The following is a 17,741-nucleotide window of genomic DNA, read 5'->3' as shown; positions in this document are numbered from 1 at the left end:
CATTTAATGTAATATCCTCCAGTTACATCCACGATGTTGCAAATGAAATAATTTCATCCTTTTTATGGACAAACAGTATTCCACTGTACATGTTCCACAGTTTTGTCTTTTTATAAATTTATCATTTAGGTTATTTTCATCTCTTGTCTATTGTGAATAGTGCTGCAATGAACACAGGGATGTAGATATCTCTTCAACATACTGATTTCATTTCCTTTGGATATATACCCAGTAGTATGATTGCTGGATCATATGGTAGTCTTATTTTTTAATTTTTTGAGAAAGCTCCACACAGTTTTCAATAGTCACTATATTAATTTATATTCCTAACAATAGTGTGCAAATATTCCCATACTTGTCAGTACTTGTTATCTTTAATCTCTTTGATAACAGACATTTGTTTTTGGTCTGTCCTGGAAATTAAACCCAGAGTCTTAAACATGCTAGGCAAGCATTCTGCCATTGAGCTACAACCCAACCCTGATAAGTCACTCTTACTGGGGTGAGGTGTTAAATCATTGTGGTTTTGATTTGCATTTACCTTATGATTAATGATACTGAACATTTTTCATATACTTGTTAGCCATTTGTGTATCTTTTTAAAAATAAATGTCTATTTAGATCTATTATCCATTTTTTCAATCAGATTATTTGGGTTTTGTTTGTTTTGCTATTTGAATTCCTTATATATTCTGGACATTAACCCTGAAGGACATTGCTTATGACAGGCCCTTATTCCAGACTTTGATGCAGTCATGTGCTATGTCACCTTAAGCAACTTGAATTAACCTGAGCCTCCCACTCCTTTGTGGCAAACCCATGCAGGCTCTTGCCAGCTTCTTGTCATATTCCTCTCCTGCTCATGCCAACATTTGGTATGAAAGCACATCCCTTCATGACCTCTAACAGTGCAAAATGGGGCATCAGCTTCCAGGTGGGGAGTGTAGGCTCAGGTCAGCTATGAAGTGAGTCCAGTCATAAGGGGTGCTAAGCCAGCCTAGAGACTCCATCCCAGAGCAATTGCAAGGCCATGAGCCAATCTGGGACATAAGTATCTGCTCACATAGATGTGTGCGGTGCACCCAGAATGGTTTGCTCAGAATAAAAGAAGCCTGTGAAGCTGAATCTACTCTAATAAGGACTTTGGGTACCCAAAGCGTAACCTTGCAGGTAACCCCAGAGTGATCTTGACCCTCTACTGAAATCCTCTCTTCTCCATTTTACATGCTCCTATTTTAATGCCCAACACCTGCCTCTCTTTGCTGTTATAATCACAGTGATAACATCAACAGCACAGTGGAGTTGAGGGGACAGCTGGGGCCCTCTGTGCCTATCTCCATATTGGCACCTGCTGTTTGTTATCAAGCCCTCTTACCACAAAGAAATGGGGCCAGGGGGCTTCTGGGGACACCCCATCTGATTCCCTTGCCTCTTCTCTAATGTAGGACACTGGTGATACACCTTCATCTCACACGTACTAGTCACAGTCAGCCCTATGAGGAAACACCTGGGGCACCCACAAGGAGGCTTCCTGACCTCCCAATTCCTCACTTTGAAATCATCAAAGAGATGGAAAGGAAAAAGGCCATGTGGGGGTCGGGGTGGGACAGGAGGGTGAAGCATGGTCTCCTCTGACATCCTTCCTCTGGGAAAATTTAAAAAACTATTTTGGAAATATGAAGCTGTATAAATGTAAGGCTACATTTCATATAATAAAAATTATGTATTAATATAATTTATTCATTAATATACTTCAATTATATACTTTAAAAGCCCTCAAAAATTAAGTCTTCAGACCCAGATGGTTTCACTAGAGAATGCTACCAAACATTTACAGAAGAATTAACACAAAATTTACACACACTATTTCAATACATAGAAGAGGAAAGAACACTTTCCAACTTATTTTATGAGGCTAGTATTACCCTGATGGCAAAACCAGACAAAGATAATTTATATTTTGTTTGTTTGTTTACAATGCTGGAGATTGAACACAGAGTCTTGTATGTGCTAGGCAAATTCTCTACCACTGAGATACAGCCCCAACCCAAACAAAAATAACTTGCATAAGTGTTTTTACGAACTTAGGTGCAAAAAAATCAATAAAATATTAGTAATCCAAATCTAATAATGTATAAAAATTATGACCAAGTAGGATTTTTTCCAGGTATGCAAGGGTGGTTCAACATTTAAAAATCAACTAGTGCAATCCACCATGTCAATAAACTAAAGAAGAAAAACCACATAATCTTTTCAGTTGACACAGAAAAAGTATTTATAAAACCTAACACTCATACATGATTAAAACAAAACAAAGTCTCTCTTCAATTAAAAAGAGCAAGGAGTTTATCTGAACTTGAGAAAGACCATCCACAAAAAGTCTACAGCTATGATTTTAGCAACATAATAAGAGACTGAATTCTTCCCCACTAAGAACAAGAATAGGCAAGGATTTCCACTCTCACCACTCTTATTCAACATAATACTAGAAATTCTAGTCACTGTATTAAGGAATGCAAAAGAATAAAAAAATACAGATTAGAAAGAAAGGAGTAAAACTCCCTCAATTTACAGATGATATAATAGCGCATGTAGAAAATCCCATGGAATAAAACAAGAACAAAAACAATTCTTGATATTCCAAGTAAGTTCGCAAGACATAAGATAAACAAAAATTGATCATATTTCCATAGATTAGCAATGAAGATTTACACATAGAAATTAAAACTACAATCACTCAAAAAACATTGAAATGCATGAATGAAAATCCAACAAAATATATCAGGATTGATATGGAGAAAAGTTTTCAATGTTGATGTGAAAAACTAAAAAAGACTTAAATAAATGGAGAGACATATCATGTTCACGGATTGGAATATTCAAAATAGTTCAGATGGCAATTCTCCTCCAAACTGACACACAGGTTTCACACAATTCTATCAAAGGCCTGTCAAGATTGTTTTTGTAAATTTTATTTTAAAAGGCAAAGGAATTAGAATAACCAAAACTACTTTTTCTTCTGTGTGTGTGTGTGTGTGTGTGTGTGTGTGTGTGTATATATATATATATATATATACATACTCATCATGTGCTGAGCAGCTAACTAACCCTAACTAAAATAATTTTGCAAATAAAGCAGAGGAACTAATCTACTCAATTCCAAGAATTATAATAAAAATTGGAAGCACTCCCTCTAAAAACTGGAACAATACAGGGATGCTCTCTTTCACCACTCTTATTCAACATTGTCCTTAAATTCTAGCCAGAGCAATTAGATGAAAGAAATTAAAGGAATATGAAAATAGGAAATAGAAAAAGAAGAACTCAAACTATCATTATTTGCTGACGACATGATTCTATAGAGGATCCAAGAAACTCCACCAGAAAACTTCTAGAATTAATAAATGAATTCAGCAAAGTAGCAGGATATAAAATCAATACCCATAAATCAAATGCATTTCTATACATCAGTGATGAATCTTCTGAAAAAGAAATTAGGAAAACTACTCCATTCACAATAACCTCAAAAAAAAAAAAAAAAAACTTGGGAATCAACAAAAGAGGTGAAAGACCTGTACAATGAAAACTACAGAACACTAAAGAAAGAAATTGAAGAACACCTTAGAAGATGGAACAATCTCCCATGCTCTTTGACAGGCAAAATTAATATTGTCAAAATGCTACCCAAAGTGCTATACAGATTCAATGTGATTCCAATTAAAATCCCATCATTCCTTATAGAAATAGAAAAAGCAATCATGACATTCATTTGAAAAAATAAGAGACCCAGAATAGCCAAAGCAATCCTTAGCAAGAAGAGTGAAGCAGGAGACAACACAATACCGGGCCTTAAACTATACTACAAAGCTATAGTAACAAAAAATGGCATGGTATTAGCACCAAAATAGACATGTAGGGCAATGGTACAGAATAGAAGACACAGAGACAAATCCACATAAAAACAGTTATCTCATACTAGACAAAGGTCCCAAAAACATACACTGGAGAAAAGATAGCCTTTTTAACAAATGGTGCTGGGAGAACTGGAAATCCATATGCAGCAAAATGAAACTAAACCCCTATCTCTCACCATGCAAAAAGCTCAACTCAAAGTGGATCAAGGACCTAGGAATTAGACCAGAGAGCCTTCAACTAATAGAGGAAAACGTAAGCCCGAATCCTCATCACGTCAAATTAGGCCCCAACTTCCATAACAAGACTCCTACAGCATGAGAAATAAAATCAAGAATTAATAAATGGGAAGGATTCAAATTAAAAAGCTTCTTCTCAAAAAAGGAAACAATCAATGAAGTAAAGAGAGAGCCTACAGAAGGGGAGCAAACTTTTGCCACAAGCACATCAGATAGAGTACTAATCCCCAGGATATATAAAGAACTCAAAAAACTTAACACCAAACAAACAAATAGCCCAGTCAATAAATGGGCTAAGGAGCTGAACAGACCCTTCTCAAAAGAAGATGTATAATCAATCAACAAATATATGAAAAAATGTTCAGCATCTCTAGTAATTAGAGAAATGCTGATCAAAACTACTCTTTTCACCTCACACCAGTCAGAATTGCAGTTATCCAGAATACATGCAATAATAAGTGGAGAGGATGTGGGGGAAAAGGTATACCCATACATTGCTGGTGGCACTGCAAATTGGTGCAACCAGTCTGGAAAAGGATTCCTTAGAAAACTTGGACTGGAACCACCATTTGACCCAGCTATCCCACTCCTCTGTCTTTACCCAAAGGACTTAAAATCAGCATACTATACTGATAGTAATGTGGCCACATCAATGTTTATAGCAGCTCTTTTCACAATAGTTAAACTGTAGAAGTAAACTAGATGCACTTCAATAGATGGATGGATAAAGAAACTGTGGTATATATATACAATAGAATATTACTCAGCATTAAAAGAGAAAAAAATTATGGCATTTGCAGGTAAATGGATGGAACTAGAGAACATCATGCTAAGTGACGTAAGCCAATCCCAAACACCCAAAGGCCAAATGTTCTGTTAAGTGGATGCTGATCCTTAATGGTGGGGGGGGGGGCATGGGAAAATGGAGGAACTTTGATTGGACAAAGGGGAGGGAGAGGAGGGGAAGGGGTATGGGGGCAGGAAAGATGGTGGAATGAGATGGACATTATTACCTTGAGTACGTGTATGATGCACATATAGTGCAACACGACATCGTGTACAGAGAAATGAAAAGTTGTGCTGCAACTGTGTACAATGAATCAAAATGCATTCTGCTGTCATATATACCTAATTTAAATAAATAAATAATATAAAGCTGCTTAGGTGAGGAAAAAACCTGCAAAAAAATTCTAACAATCCAATTAAAAAATGGGCAAAAGGTACAAAGAGGCATTTCACCAAAGATGATTTATCACATGCAAATAGGCACGTGAAAAAATATTGCATATTTAGCTATTACAGAAAAACAAAATAACACTACAATGAGATAGCAGTGTATACAACTATCAGAATGACTTTTTTTTTTTTGTCACTAGGGAATGATTCCAGGGGTACTCAACCACTGAGCCACATCCCCAGTCCTTTTGTGTATTTTTTTTTTTTTTAGAGATGGAGTCTCATTGAGTTACTTAGGGCCTCACTAAGTTGCTGAGGCTGGCTTTGAACTAGTGATCCTTCTGCCTCAGCCTCTCAAGCTGCTGGGATTATAGGCATATTCCATCACGCCTGGCTGGCAAAAATTTTTTAAATAACAAAACCAAAAGCTGGCAAGGAGACATAAAAAGTGGATCCCTCAGACATTACTGGTAAGAATGTAAAATAGTACCTTCACTCTAGAAAATGGGCTGTTTCTTGTAAAACTAAACATGCAATTACTGTCTGACCTAGCAATTGCACTCTTAGGTGTTTATCCTAGGGAAATGAAAATTTTCATAATATAAATCCTGCACATGAATGTGCATAGTCAAACTGGAATCAGCCCAGAGGTCCTTCAATAGGTGAATGGTTAAACAAATGGTGGTACATACAAACCATGGAAGGGGGCCGTGTGCAAGGAACACAGATGGCCACTAGAAGCTAGGAAGGGCAAGGAAATAGATCCTCCCCTAGAGCCTCCAGAAGGAACACAGTCCTGCCAAAATCTGATCTTAGCCCAGTAAAATGGTGAAAATTAGTTGTATTTTGAAATACTTCAGACTTTCAGAGGAATTACAAAATAGCAGTGAGCTCCCACACACCTTTCACTCAGGCGTCCATGGGTCCATGACTGTAGTACAATTTTGAAAACTGAGATATTAATATTGATGAATATGATTAACTAAGCTTCAGTCTTTATTCACATTTCACTAGTTCCCCTAAGGCTCTTTGCCCTGCCCCTAGGAACCAGTCCAGGATTCCCCATTCAGTTGTCACATCTAGTTAGTCTCTTCCAATCTGTTCTCAGTGTGTCTTTGTCTTTTATGACCTTGACATTTTTTAAGAGTACTGGTCAGCTGTTTTGCAGACTGTCTGTCAGTTGGGGTTTGTCTGATGCTTTCACATGATTTGACTGAGGTTATACATTTTGCCATGTCCTCACAGGGAGCACAGGATGTCGGTATGTCTTTTTACCAGTAATGTTAATCTTGATCACTTTGTTTAGGCAATGTCTCCACAGTAAAGCTATCAATTTCCCCTTTAGTGTTAATTAGCACCTTAGGGGAGATGCTTTGAGACTACGTAAACATTTTGTTTCTCTTCAAATTTCCACGCATTAATTTTGCATCTATTGGTGGAGAGTTCTTACAAAAAGTACTATTATGTACTAATAGTGTTTTTTTTCATTTAATTGGAATTTGGTAGGAAAGAGTGTTCTCCACTGTTTATCTATTCAATTATTTATTTCTACCAATACGGATTCATATTTATTTTATTCTATGATTAAAATCCAATACATTGTTATTATTTTATTATTCAAATTGTTCCAACTTTGGACACCGGGGACTCTTTCAGCTTGACTCCTGTGTCCATTTGACTTGTCTCTATTCTTTACCCCTTTTCATGTAATTATTATTAATAGACTTTAAAAAAATAATTTTAGATCTACAGAAAAAAAGATGCAAGGACAGTACACAGAGTTCTCATATACCCATCACTCTGCTTCCACCATGCCAACATTTTATCCAACCATGACTCGTTTACCAAAACTAAGGAACCAGTGTTGGTGTGTTACTGTAACTAAACTCCAGACTTTATTTAGGTTTTTCCAATTTTTCCACTAAAGTCTTTTTCCATTCCAGGATTCAATCCAGCATGTGGTGTTGAATTTACCTCCCCATCCTCTTCAGAACCCTTCATTACTTACCACAGGACACTCCTGTCTCCTCTTGTATTCTCCCTGCCCAGCCCTGTAATCAACCACTTCTCTCAAAGAGCCCCATCCAGGAAGTTTTGAAAAACCTCAATGCCCCCGGCAACATCCTAAATTAGTTCAGAATCTCTGGCTGTAAAAAGCTCTCCAGGTTATTTCAATGTTCATTCAAGATTGGGACCCACTGATCTAGACCTTATTTCTGGTGGCCAAAAGAATAATTAATACTACATTTCAACTCCAGATGTCAAAGACTTCAGTTATCTGAAAACAAAGGACTGTTTTTTGTTGTTGTTGTTTGTTTTTCATCTCTCTGCTAATCAGCACCCAGCTGGGAATCTGGTGCTCTGAATAAAAACAGAACAACTGAAGCAAGTCTTGACTTCCTTGGGAAACAGCTTATGTCTTACTTTTTTTTTTCCCCCTAATCTCTCATCCATCTTAAATTAGTCCTTTCTGCTGCTCTAAGGTTTATGCTGAACACTTCTATCCTAAAATCTTAAGTCACAAAAAAGAAGGGAGCATGAAGGCTGCCCACCATGAACTGTGGGCAAATCTTCTAGGCAGAAATCAGCATCTCTTCCCTGTAAGAGACCCAGCTGGGTCTGATGTCAACTCCCTTCATTTGAGTCCTCTTCCACCATTCTTTTCCTTCAATAACCTTCAAGTCAAATGCATCAGAAAAGGCACTACTGTTTCCTCTACTTTGTTCCTCCTCCCTTTTGTGGGCCTGTGTCAATGTCTCAGTTTTTTTTTTTTTTTAAGAGAGTGTGAGAGAGAGAGAATTTTAATATTTATTTTTTAGTTATCGGTGGACACAACATCTTTGTTTGTATGTGGTGCTGAGGATCGAACCTGGACCGCACACATGCCAGGCCAACGCGCTACCGCTTGAGCCACATCCCCAGCCCAGTGTCTCAGTTTTTTTCTGCACAGAAACACAAAGGGCCTCTGGAGCTAGTGAAACCAGAACCAAATCCCAATTCCCCCTCTTCCTAGAATGTTATGTACTTGGACAAATAATTGAAGGTTTCCAAGTCCGTTTCCTAGTGTGTAAAATGGGGGAAATAACAACTGCTTTGCAGGATTGATGTGAGAAGTCAAGAGTATATTTTTTACTAAACTGGAGCACAGAAATAGCAATTGTGATTGTCACTGTCATTAATATGATTATTATTTGTAGGAAGAATCAGTTTCCAAAATACAATACTCTTGTTGGAAGGAACAAAGCAAGGCAAATGATTTCTATGAAAGAAAGCAACAAAACTACCCATCTGTTCAGTGATCTAGTTACCAACAGAAGTTCATTTAGAATTTGCAGAATTCCTCACAGGCACCTACACAATCCAGAGGAAGTGGTCAAAATTGCAAAAAAGCAACCTGCACTTATCTGCTGACACCACCATCTGTTTGCACCACCATGGAAGTCTTCAAAGTGATTTTGTTTGCATCATTTTAGTTAACTCCTCCACACTTCAAGGTGACTGTGATAACCACTTCACATGTGAGAAAACTAAAGTTATATGATCTTGTCACTGAACAAGGGAGTGATAAAGCAAAAATTCACACTTTTAAGTCTTTTTGACTCTGACATCTTTTGGTTTCTATCACCATTTTCTTTTTGTTTATCTGTAAGTCTGTAAGTGTCAGAAGAAAGCACTTACCCCCAGGTCTGTTTAAAACAGGAGTTTTTAAGAAAAGCCTCAAAAGACTGAATTCAATGAAGAAAATGTCAGGTTAAAAAATGCTAACATTTCTGATTGTCATTTGGCCTCCCATCTTCTGCCTTTGGCAACTTTTTTGTCCCCAAAATTAAACAATCAAACAACTAATTTACCAAACAACCAACATACTTGATCTGTGCTAGGGGTTTGGGGGACACCAGAAAAGACATACAGGGTCTTCTGTGTTGAAAAGCAAAGCAACCTAACTAAGCTAGAGCACATGGAGTCAAGTGCCAAAGGATAGAGTTCTGGGAAATGTCTGCAGGGAGAAGGATCTGCCTGGAATGATGATGGGAACATGGACTTGGGATGGGGAAAGGAACTGGAGGTAGTGCTTCTGGTGGGAAATTATATATAAAGACCAGGAAGAGGAAATCAGATAGAATGTACTGACTATGAAGACAGCACCTGCCTGCAATCCGAATGTTTTCAAGGAGAATGAGAATCAAATAAATACAGGATGGGGTCTGAATGTACTGTTATGAGAAATGGACATGCAAAATTTGGACGTCCTGTGCTGTGCAACTGAGAGCTGTGAAGGATTTGGGTATAGGAAGGAACACTAAGTTGGATGTTTAAACCAATTCTAAACATTGCCTGATTTAAACAAACTAGAATATTAGTTCTGTGTTGAAAGAAACAAACCAAACCAATCAACTAACTTGAGACTCCCACTGACATCACAAAGTGACTGGTATTAAAATTAAAAATTTCCCTTAAATGCAGTTTGACATGGAGAAATACCAACAGCTAAGGACCAATAAAGCAGTTTTTGGACCAGTAAAGCAGGTACATACATGCAACCAGGAGTGGAGTAGAGAAAATGTTGTAATAGTACTGTAAGAGAAAATTCCCCAACCAAATATTTTCTAAAATGCTATAGAATACCTTTTCTGCAATGACCAAGAAAGAAATCCAATTTTTATAAGGCTTGTTCCCAAAATTTAAGTTCTCAAATTGTCTATTCATGTGTTTTGTTAGAATTCTTAATTATGTTACATAGATAAATAGACTGAGAATTCCATTGCACCTTGTAATACCAGGTAATGAGATAAAAAGCAAAATGCACAAAGGTATGCCAACTTTTATACTATTTTAATGAAGTCTTTCTAGATAGTTCTGCAGACACTTAGGAGAGAGGTTTCCAAACATAGTGCAGGACTTTTCTTTGAGATGTGGGGATGCTGATGTAAGAGGTGAGAAACCTTTTTAAAAACAGACATAAGATGTTCTATACAGGTATTGCAACCCCAAACCCTGGGAAAGTATTTTTCACCTTCTAATCCAAGGCCCAAACAACCAGATGTATTTTAATTCATACTTACCTGTGAACAAACATGGAATCAAGGCGTAGAAAAACCACATGATAAAACTTGTCCAGATTCCTTCTAGAACCCTAGTGAAGGGGTTTGGCAGACTTAATTTGACCTGGAATGCCTTTTCCTTCCAGAGTGAAGCATTCTGTCCATCTCAGCCATCTTGCTTCTGAGCAGAGATTTGAGCCGAGGTCTGAGTCACAGTGAAGCCTGAATTGTTCTGAAAAGAGGAGCTGGTCCAAACAGCTCAGAAGGGGCGGGCTCTGCAGCACCCTCCTTTCTGCCCAAATCCAGATATTGCATCAAGGGGAGTGGCCTAAGAGAGTTCCAAAGACAAGGTAACTCTTAAGGAGCTTGAGAATCTGCCTGGGGGAGTTATCTGGACCACAGGCTCTGTCTTGGAGGCCCCTGCGTGTCCCAAGAGGTCAGTAAGTAGGCAGGATTTTCTTCTCCCCTCATCCAATAGCTGTCTTCTTCCAAGTCTCCCTTCCTGTGAGTTCATTCAAGCTGGGTACTGATTAGCACTTTTTGCTAATACTCACCTCAGAAAAAAATAGGGAAGTTAAAAAAAATCAAAACTTTTTTAAAGGCAAAAAAGAATATAAAACTTCATATTTACATACATTTGCAAAAAGAAATTCTAGAAAGAGATATAAGAAACTGACAAGATTGGTTACCTCAAGGCAGAGGGACCACAGAAGTGGCACCTAACTCATAGGGCTATTTTGGGAAGTAGGAAGTTGGAGGCAAAAAATGGGAACAAGACTCTTTACTGAGTACTATACCTTTTGATGAGTGAATCATGTGAATGGATTATTGAAAAAGTAAAATCAATTTTGAAAGTTAGAAGGAAAACCTTTTAACAGAGTCTTAACTCTTCAATGAGTTTAAACACTCTAATGTGCAAATACCATAGTGGAATAAACATGAGTTTTACAGTAGAAGATATTTTGGTGACAGTTTCACAAGTTCTTTGCAATTTAACCTCGGGAAAGTCATTCAGATTCATTCAACAAAAGCATCTTAGGAGCTAGATTCTGAGAATTCAATAGGTCCTGCCTTCAACAATAACCTTCCAAATAGTGACAATGCCCAAGCAAATAATTATAAATCAATAATGAAAATTCAGTGACAGAAATATTCATAAGGAATGTAGGAGCACTACAGAGAAAGATCTAATCCAGTCTGTGGATCACAGAAGGCCCCCTGAAGGAGGTGACTTTGAGGTTATTAAACTTTGGGAGGGAAAACCAAAACCAAACAAACAAAAACCAGAAAAACAGCCAGGCACTGTGACTAGGAAACTGGAAGAAAATTGGTGCAAATGGAGAACAAAGTTGGATTCCCAAGAAAAATAGTTCTCAAAGACTGAAACAGAATTCCAGAGAGTTTTCCATGTCTTGTTGAGGGGCTCTGAGTTTATCCTGAGAATAGTAAAGGTCAAAGAAAGGGTTGAACGCTCAAATCTGGCCATAATATTCTATTTGAACTCCTAAAGTTTCTGACTAGGGTGGAGAAAGCAGTGAAGGAGGCCAGATTGGAGGACCAAGGCTATCAGTCACTTAGATGAGAGATGGCCGACATTAGGTCTCTCTTGTCTGTGGAGAGAAGTGAGCAAATTCAAAGGAGGTAGAATTTCAGCTCCTAGATATTTGAGGATTGTGAGAGCCACAGAAACAAAGTCAAACATGACTTACTGGTTCTGTGTTTGGGTAACTGGGTGGATGTCAGCACCTCAACTAAAACAACAGAGGAACAGAGTGGGGTGGGGTCAGGGCAGGCAGGGTTGAGTTGGTGCAAGAAAAGCTTGCATGTGTTCAACTTGATACACTTGAATTTGAGATGCTTATATGGGCAGAAGTTTCTAATCTTTGTCTCAAGGTAATAGGTAAGCTAGGCACGGTGGTGCATACCTACAGTCAGAGCTACTCAGGGAGGCTGAGATGGAAGGATGGCTTGAGCCCATGAATTCAAGACCAGCCTGGGTGATACAGAAGACCTTGTCTAAAACAAAAAACTTCCAAATCAAGCTGATGGGTGTCAAGGGTATGATAGCGTCTCCCCTGCCTCTGGCATTTCATTGGTAGTGGGTAAGATCATCCAAGGAAAATGTAGATTCAGAAGGGTTGTGAATGTACTCCTGAAGACGACCCACATTTACAGACCAGGGCAAGAATAAGAAATAGGGAAATGGGTTGGGGCAGGGGAGCAGGTCAGAGAAATGGTCCTTGAAAAAACTGTGGTCTGGAAGCAATGAAAGATGAAGTGACTATCACAGCACAGTACAGAAGAGAGGACCAGTGAGCTGAACATCAGAAAGTGTCCTCTGGATTTAGCACTGCAAATTCATTTGTAATCTCAGCAAGAGGTGTTTCAGTGGAGGCCTTGGATCAGAAGCTAGATGGGTTGAGGAACAGTTATAGTTCTCTTTTGATACAAAATAGAAAAAAAAAAAAAACAATTCCATAAGCCCCATTTTTTTCTTTTCATTTATAAGTACAATAATGGCTTGTATAATAGTGATGGGGCATATAAAAGAATGCAGACAAAATCCATTGGCACAGTGCAGGGAACAGAATAGGCCTTCACAAGTAGTATGTTCCATCATTTGATGTTAATAAGCATACATTAAGGACTCTGGCTGGCTGAGCCTTTGCTGGCTGCTTCTCTTTGGGTTTACCTCTGGAACAGCAATATCTCTGGTTGGAGATATTTACCAGGAAGTGGTTGTAAAGCATGGGCTCCAGAGCCAGAATACCTAAGTTGGCATCCAGGCTCCTCTACTTACTTATGCTGCTTTAGGCAAGTCATTTCAACTATCTGCCTTAGAATTCTCATCTCTAGATTGGTAACAATTATAGTGGCACCTAACTCATAGGGCTATTTTGAGGACTAAATGAGATAGTAATTTAGAACAGGACTTGGCAGAAGGGTGTACAATACTAGCTGAATTCTTTTTTTTTTCTTTTTTAACTGCACCATGATCAAGAACATTTGGTGCATGATTCCAGCACTGTCAGTGGTCACCACATCTTGGCCCTGACCTCTGGTTACTGGCATCTTGCACAATCCTTCATGGCTCTTCCAGCATCTGATCCTGTTCTGTCTTACCTTTGGGTATGAGCACATCCCAATTTGGAGTGCTTTGTATATGCTTCATACACGGCCTCAACACCTGTCTCCAATCTTTATTCTCCCAGTTCTGGGTTCCCTGATTTCTTTTTTAAATCCAGGGAAAAAAAACTTAGCAATATAAGTGAATGTGTACTAGATATCTACTATCTACCAGGAATTGTCCTAAGTACTTCCCATACATTATTCACATTTCCCATTACACAACAGACTTAAGGTAAGGTTTGAGTCTCAAGACACTGGGTTCAGAGAAATTGGCTTATTATAGATCACAAAGCTAGTCGGGATGCAGACAGGAAATCTAATTGAAGTCCGCCAAACTCCCAAGTACTTTTCATTCACCTTAACAACAAAGGAGTGCTCGAAATGTGTCTGAAGGGCACAGTTTAGTGAGTGAGGCAAGAGTCTACTTAGCAAGTTTCATAGACAGGAGTCAATACAGTGCTCCAAGAATATACCCATCTAGGTGTACTGATAGGGGAAAAATGTGGGAGAATGACATGAGCAAAGTGCAAGGATGGAACAGTTGAGAGGAAAACACACTGAATTAGAGAAGGATAAGAAAAGGAAAGGTACTCCAGTGCCACAAAAAATAAAATTTTTAAAAAGAGGTTAAGTCATCAATGTTGTGCTCACCAAAATTGTAGATTTTAAGATGGATAGTTGGTTCTACTTCCAAGACAACCCTTCCAAGACAACCCTGCCCAGCACTGCCATGCTCTTGATGACAAGCACTGTCTTCCACAGAGCTGGAGAATCATCCATGTTTAAGATATTTGCTGGAAAAATAGACTGATTTCTTATGATAAGCAGGTACAGTCGAGAAATGGACTTGTTTCCTAATATACTATTTGCCACTTAAATTTTTGAAAGTTAATTATGGAAGGAAAAGCAAGCAGGTAAAAGGTTTTTCTGGAAAGGAAAAGAGGCTGAGGGGGAGGAAGGAAAACTTAATGGCCAAAGAGACTTGTAAACTCCCAGTGCCCTGCATAGGGGAAGGATTAGAATGAAAATACCTACAATGCAAAACTGGAGTTACATATTCTTACAGCTGTCCAGTCCAGGACAGGCCTTGGTGCCAAGGCACAGACCACATGGTTAATTACTCCATTCCTATAAACTTCCCTTACCCTGCCTACCATAGAATAGTTCCTCCCCCCACACCAAGACTCCTAAATATTTAGGTACGGGGCTGGGGATGTGGCTCAAGTGGTAGCACGCTCACCTGGCATGCGTGCGGCCCGGGTTCAATCCTCAGCACCACATACAAACAAAGATGTTGTGTCCACCGAAAACTGAAAAATAAACACTAAAAAAAACTCTCTCTAAAAAAAAAAAAAAAAATTTAGGTCCTATTTTAGCACACATAACATGTAGTTGTAACGACTCCTCAATGTTTTTTCTTTCTTCTGGAAGTAAAACAGGGAATCTAAATAGTGAAATTCCTTTGTCCAGACTCTTAAAATTCCCTAGAAGTCTGTTACAGGTATAGTTTCTTTTGTTTTTTTAAAATATTTATTATTTTTAGTTGTTCTTGGACATAACATCTTTATTTTTAGGTGGTGCTAAGGATCAAACCCAAGGCCTCACACATGGTAGGCGAGCTACCAGTGAGCCACAATCCCAGCCCCTCCAGGTATAATTTCTACACCATTTTCCAGCTCCAATTCGGAACTCTTGCATCCTTCTTTTTTTAACCTCATCTGAACATACTTCTAGTTTTTCAATTTCCCTAATATTTACTGTCCGGCCATCAAGAATTTAATTTCCCTTGACTTCAATTCTTCCCTCAGGATGTGATCAAGTAAAATCCTACATCTAAAACTGCCCTCCTTTAAATTTATTTTGTCTATAGTATCCCCCCAACTCCTCTTAAGATGGTGAATGAGGGTTTATTCAGAGAATCCCTTTTTGATTTAAAATTTCCAAATTTAAATTTTTTTTTAAGAGAGAGTGAGAGGAGGAGAGAGAGAGAGAGAGAGAGAGAGAGAGAGAGAGAGAGAGAGAGAGAGAATTTTTTTAATATTTATTTTCTAGTTCTCGGCGGACACAACATCTTTGTTGGTATGTGGTGCTGAGGATCGAACCTGGGCCGCACGCATGCCAGGCGAGCGCGCTACCGCTTGAGCCACATCCCCAGCCCCCCAAATTTAAATTTTAAAATGCCATTTTAATCAATTTCAACTTTTAAAAACCAGAAACAGTGACCTATAAATCATGATGATAATGATTGCTATTGCTCTATTTCCTGGTTAATCCTTCTGTTAAGCAGAGCACACAATATGCTCAAGGGTCAGTTTTATGAGACCTCCTTTGATCATCTTGTACACATTAACAACCTCAATCTTAACTCTTACAACCTCATCAACCTGTTCTATTTTAAATTCAGAGCTCTACTCCATTAAGCACTGCATCAATGAAACATAAGTTTTATCCATTTTCTTCACTACTATTTTGCTAGGTGAGACTAGCCTGGCAGCTGAGCAATCAAATACTTAAGGTGAGTTAGTTGGATAGATAATATCTTTGAAGTTATTTAAATATACACACATGCAATAATACACACACAGATAAACCATCTGAGGGATGCCTCCAATGACTTAATTTCTTTCCACTAGGTCCACCATCTCCCAATAGCCCTGGGGGCTAGGGACCGCGCCCTCAATATGTGAGACATTGAGTCCAACAGTTCAGAAATACTTTTTTCTCATCTTTACACCAAGTGATTATCATAACCCTTGGTGAAATTACCATTTATTATCTATAATAGCCCCCTTACTCTTAGACTAGAAAACATCAAAACCAATTTGTTTGACATCATTTACTCCAGAAAAGTCATGCTCATTCAGGGGTTATTAATTTCCTTCAGAAGTGCTAAAAAACATCAATTTTATAACTATTCCTGTGTTTTAGTCTATATTTAAGTGGACAATTCTTAATAGTCATTTTCTGGAATCACCCTTTTATCTCCATAATTTTCCAAGGCTATCTGCCAAAATTTCTCCATAGTCTATGACGTAAATTATCTGAGCCCAAAAGATTATGTAAAGCAACTAAACATCTTAAGACATCTACTTTAAAAGGTCTACTTAAAATGTTTGTTTTCCTGTCTGAAAGTCATCATTCCAAGAGGTACAAGAAAACATGGAAAGAGGAAATTGAATATTGTGACATTTTAGTTAAAATATATAAAATTTGTTAACATTATTTCAAAAGAATAAGTTTTACCTGCGCTTTAAGTAATTTTGAGAGCAAACATATAAAAATCAGCCAGTCTAGTAGATAAATATTTACGTAAACCACTGTAGGCATCAGACCAATTCCGAAATACCTGATGTGATGAAAGTGCTCTACCCAGCAAACATTCTCAAAAATACACTGGTATAAAACAGGGCAACTGAAATGCCGCCTCCTATTCTTCAAAATCTGCCAAGCACAGCATAGGTTCTACCCATTAAACAAGTCTTAGCAAATTGTGTATACTTTCAGATCAAAAGAGAAACAGAAAAGTAAACTAGAAATATACAAGTCCTCATTTAGCTGGTTTAGATCATGTAACAGCAAGAAATTAGGGTGTGGAGCGTTCATATTTTGCTTGCTTGTCTGTCAATTTTTTAGAATATAGCAAAGGTGAGTCACATGAACTTTTAAACACCAACAAAATCAGTTTATCAGGAGAGGAGCAAGTCAATACTTCCTACCTTGCAACAAAAACTAATGTTTTCCCCCAGAATCAATAATTTGATGTTTTAAAAGTACACCAGATGCTGACCAGAACATAAAATGATATCATCTACCCTATATTGAATATCCCTTTAAGAAAAAAATGACAGCATACACAAGGCCCAAGGTTCACTCCCCAGCACTGCCATATAATATTTTTTTCTAAATTTAAATATTATGTATATAATATTTAAATTTAGAAAAATGCAAAGAACTCTTATCTTCTAGCAAAGTATTTAAAATGGAAAAAGTCAAAGCATGAGTAATTATACACAAATTTATTGGACAATGCAGAAGTGTTTCTAGAAAATGAAAATTTCAGGATCCCAAGTCTCAAACTCTTCAAGAAACAGAAAAAATGAAGAGTAACAGTAACTGAATTTGGAAATTGAACTAGATAGGTAGGGAAATAGGCTTTACTATTTGAATTTTTTCACCATTCACATTAGTAAAAAGAATAAGGGGGGGTCTGGAGTTGTGGCTCAATGGTAGAGCACTTGCCTAA

At 37.9% G+C, this 17,741-nt stretch overlaps 1 protein-coding gene across 1 annotated transcript in view; it reads right to left on the bottom strand.

The window, feature by feature from the left end:
- The window catches only part of Il20rb (interleukin 20 receptor subunit beta), a 32,512-nt gene extending 18,234 nt beyond the window's left edge, over nt 1–14,278 (bottom strand). The window contains exons 1-2 of the mRNA XM_077795493.1: nt 14,213–14,278; nt 10,391–10,508 (exon numbers count right to left, since the gene is read on the bottom strand). Coding sequence (XP_077651619.1) covers nt 10,391–10,508; nt 14,213–14,278 — 184 coding nt within the window. The remainder of the gene's footprint in view (nt 1–10,390; nt 10,509–14,212) is intronic.
- Nucleotides 14,279–17,741: the final 3,463 nt, after the last annotated feature.

The sequence above is a fragment of the Urocitellus parryii genome, chromosome 2 (assembly GCF_045843805.1).
Source record: "Urocitellus parryii isolate mUroPar1 chromosome 2, mUroPar1.hap1, whole genome shotgun sequence".
Classification (NCBI taxonomy): Eukaryota; Metazoa; Chordata; class Mammalia; order Rodentia; family Sciuridae; genus Urocitellus; species Urocitellus parryii.
Note: the sequence above shows the minus strand (reverse complement) of the source record. Positions and strands in the feature narration are given on the sequence as shown.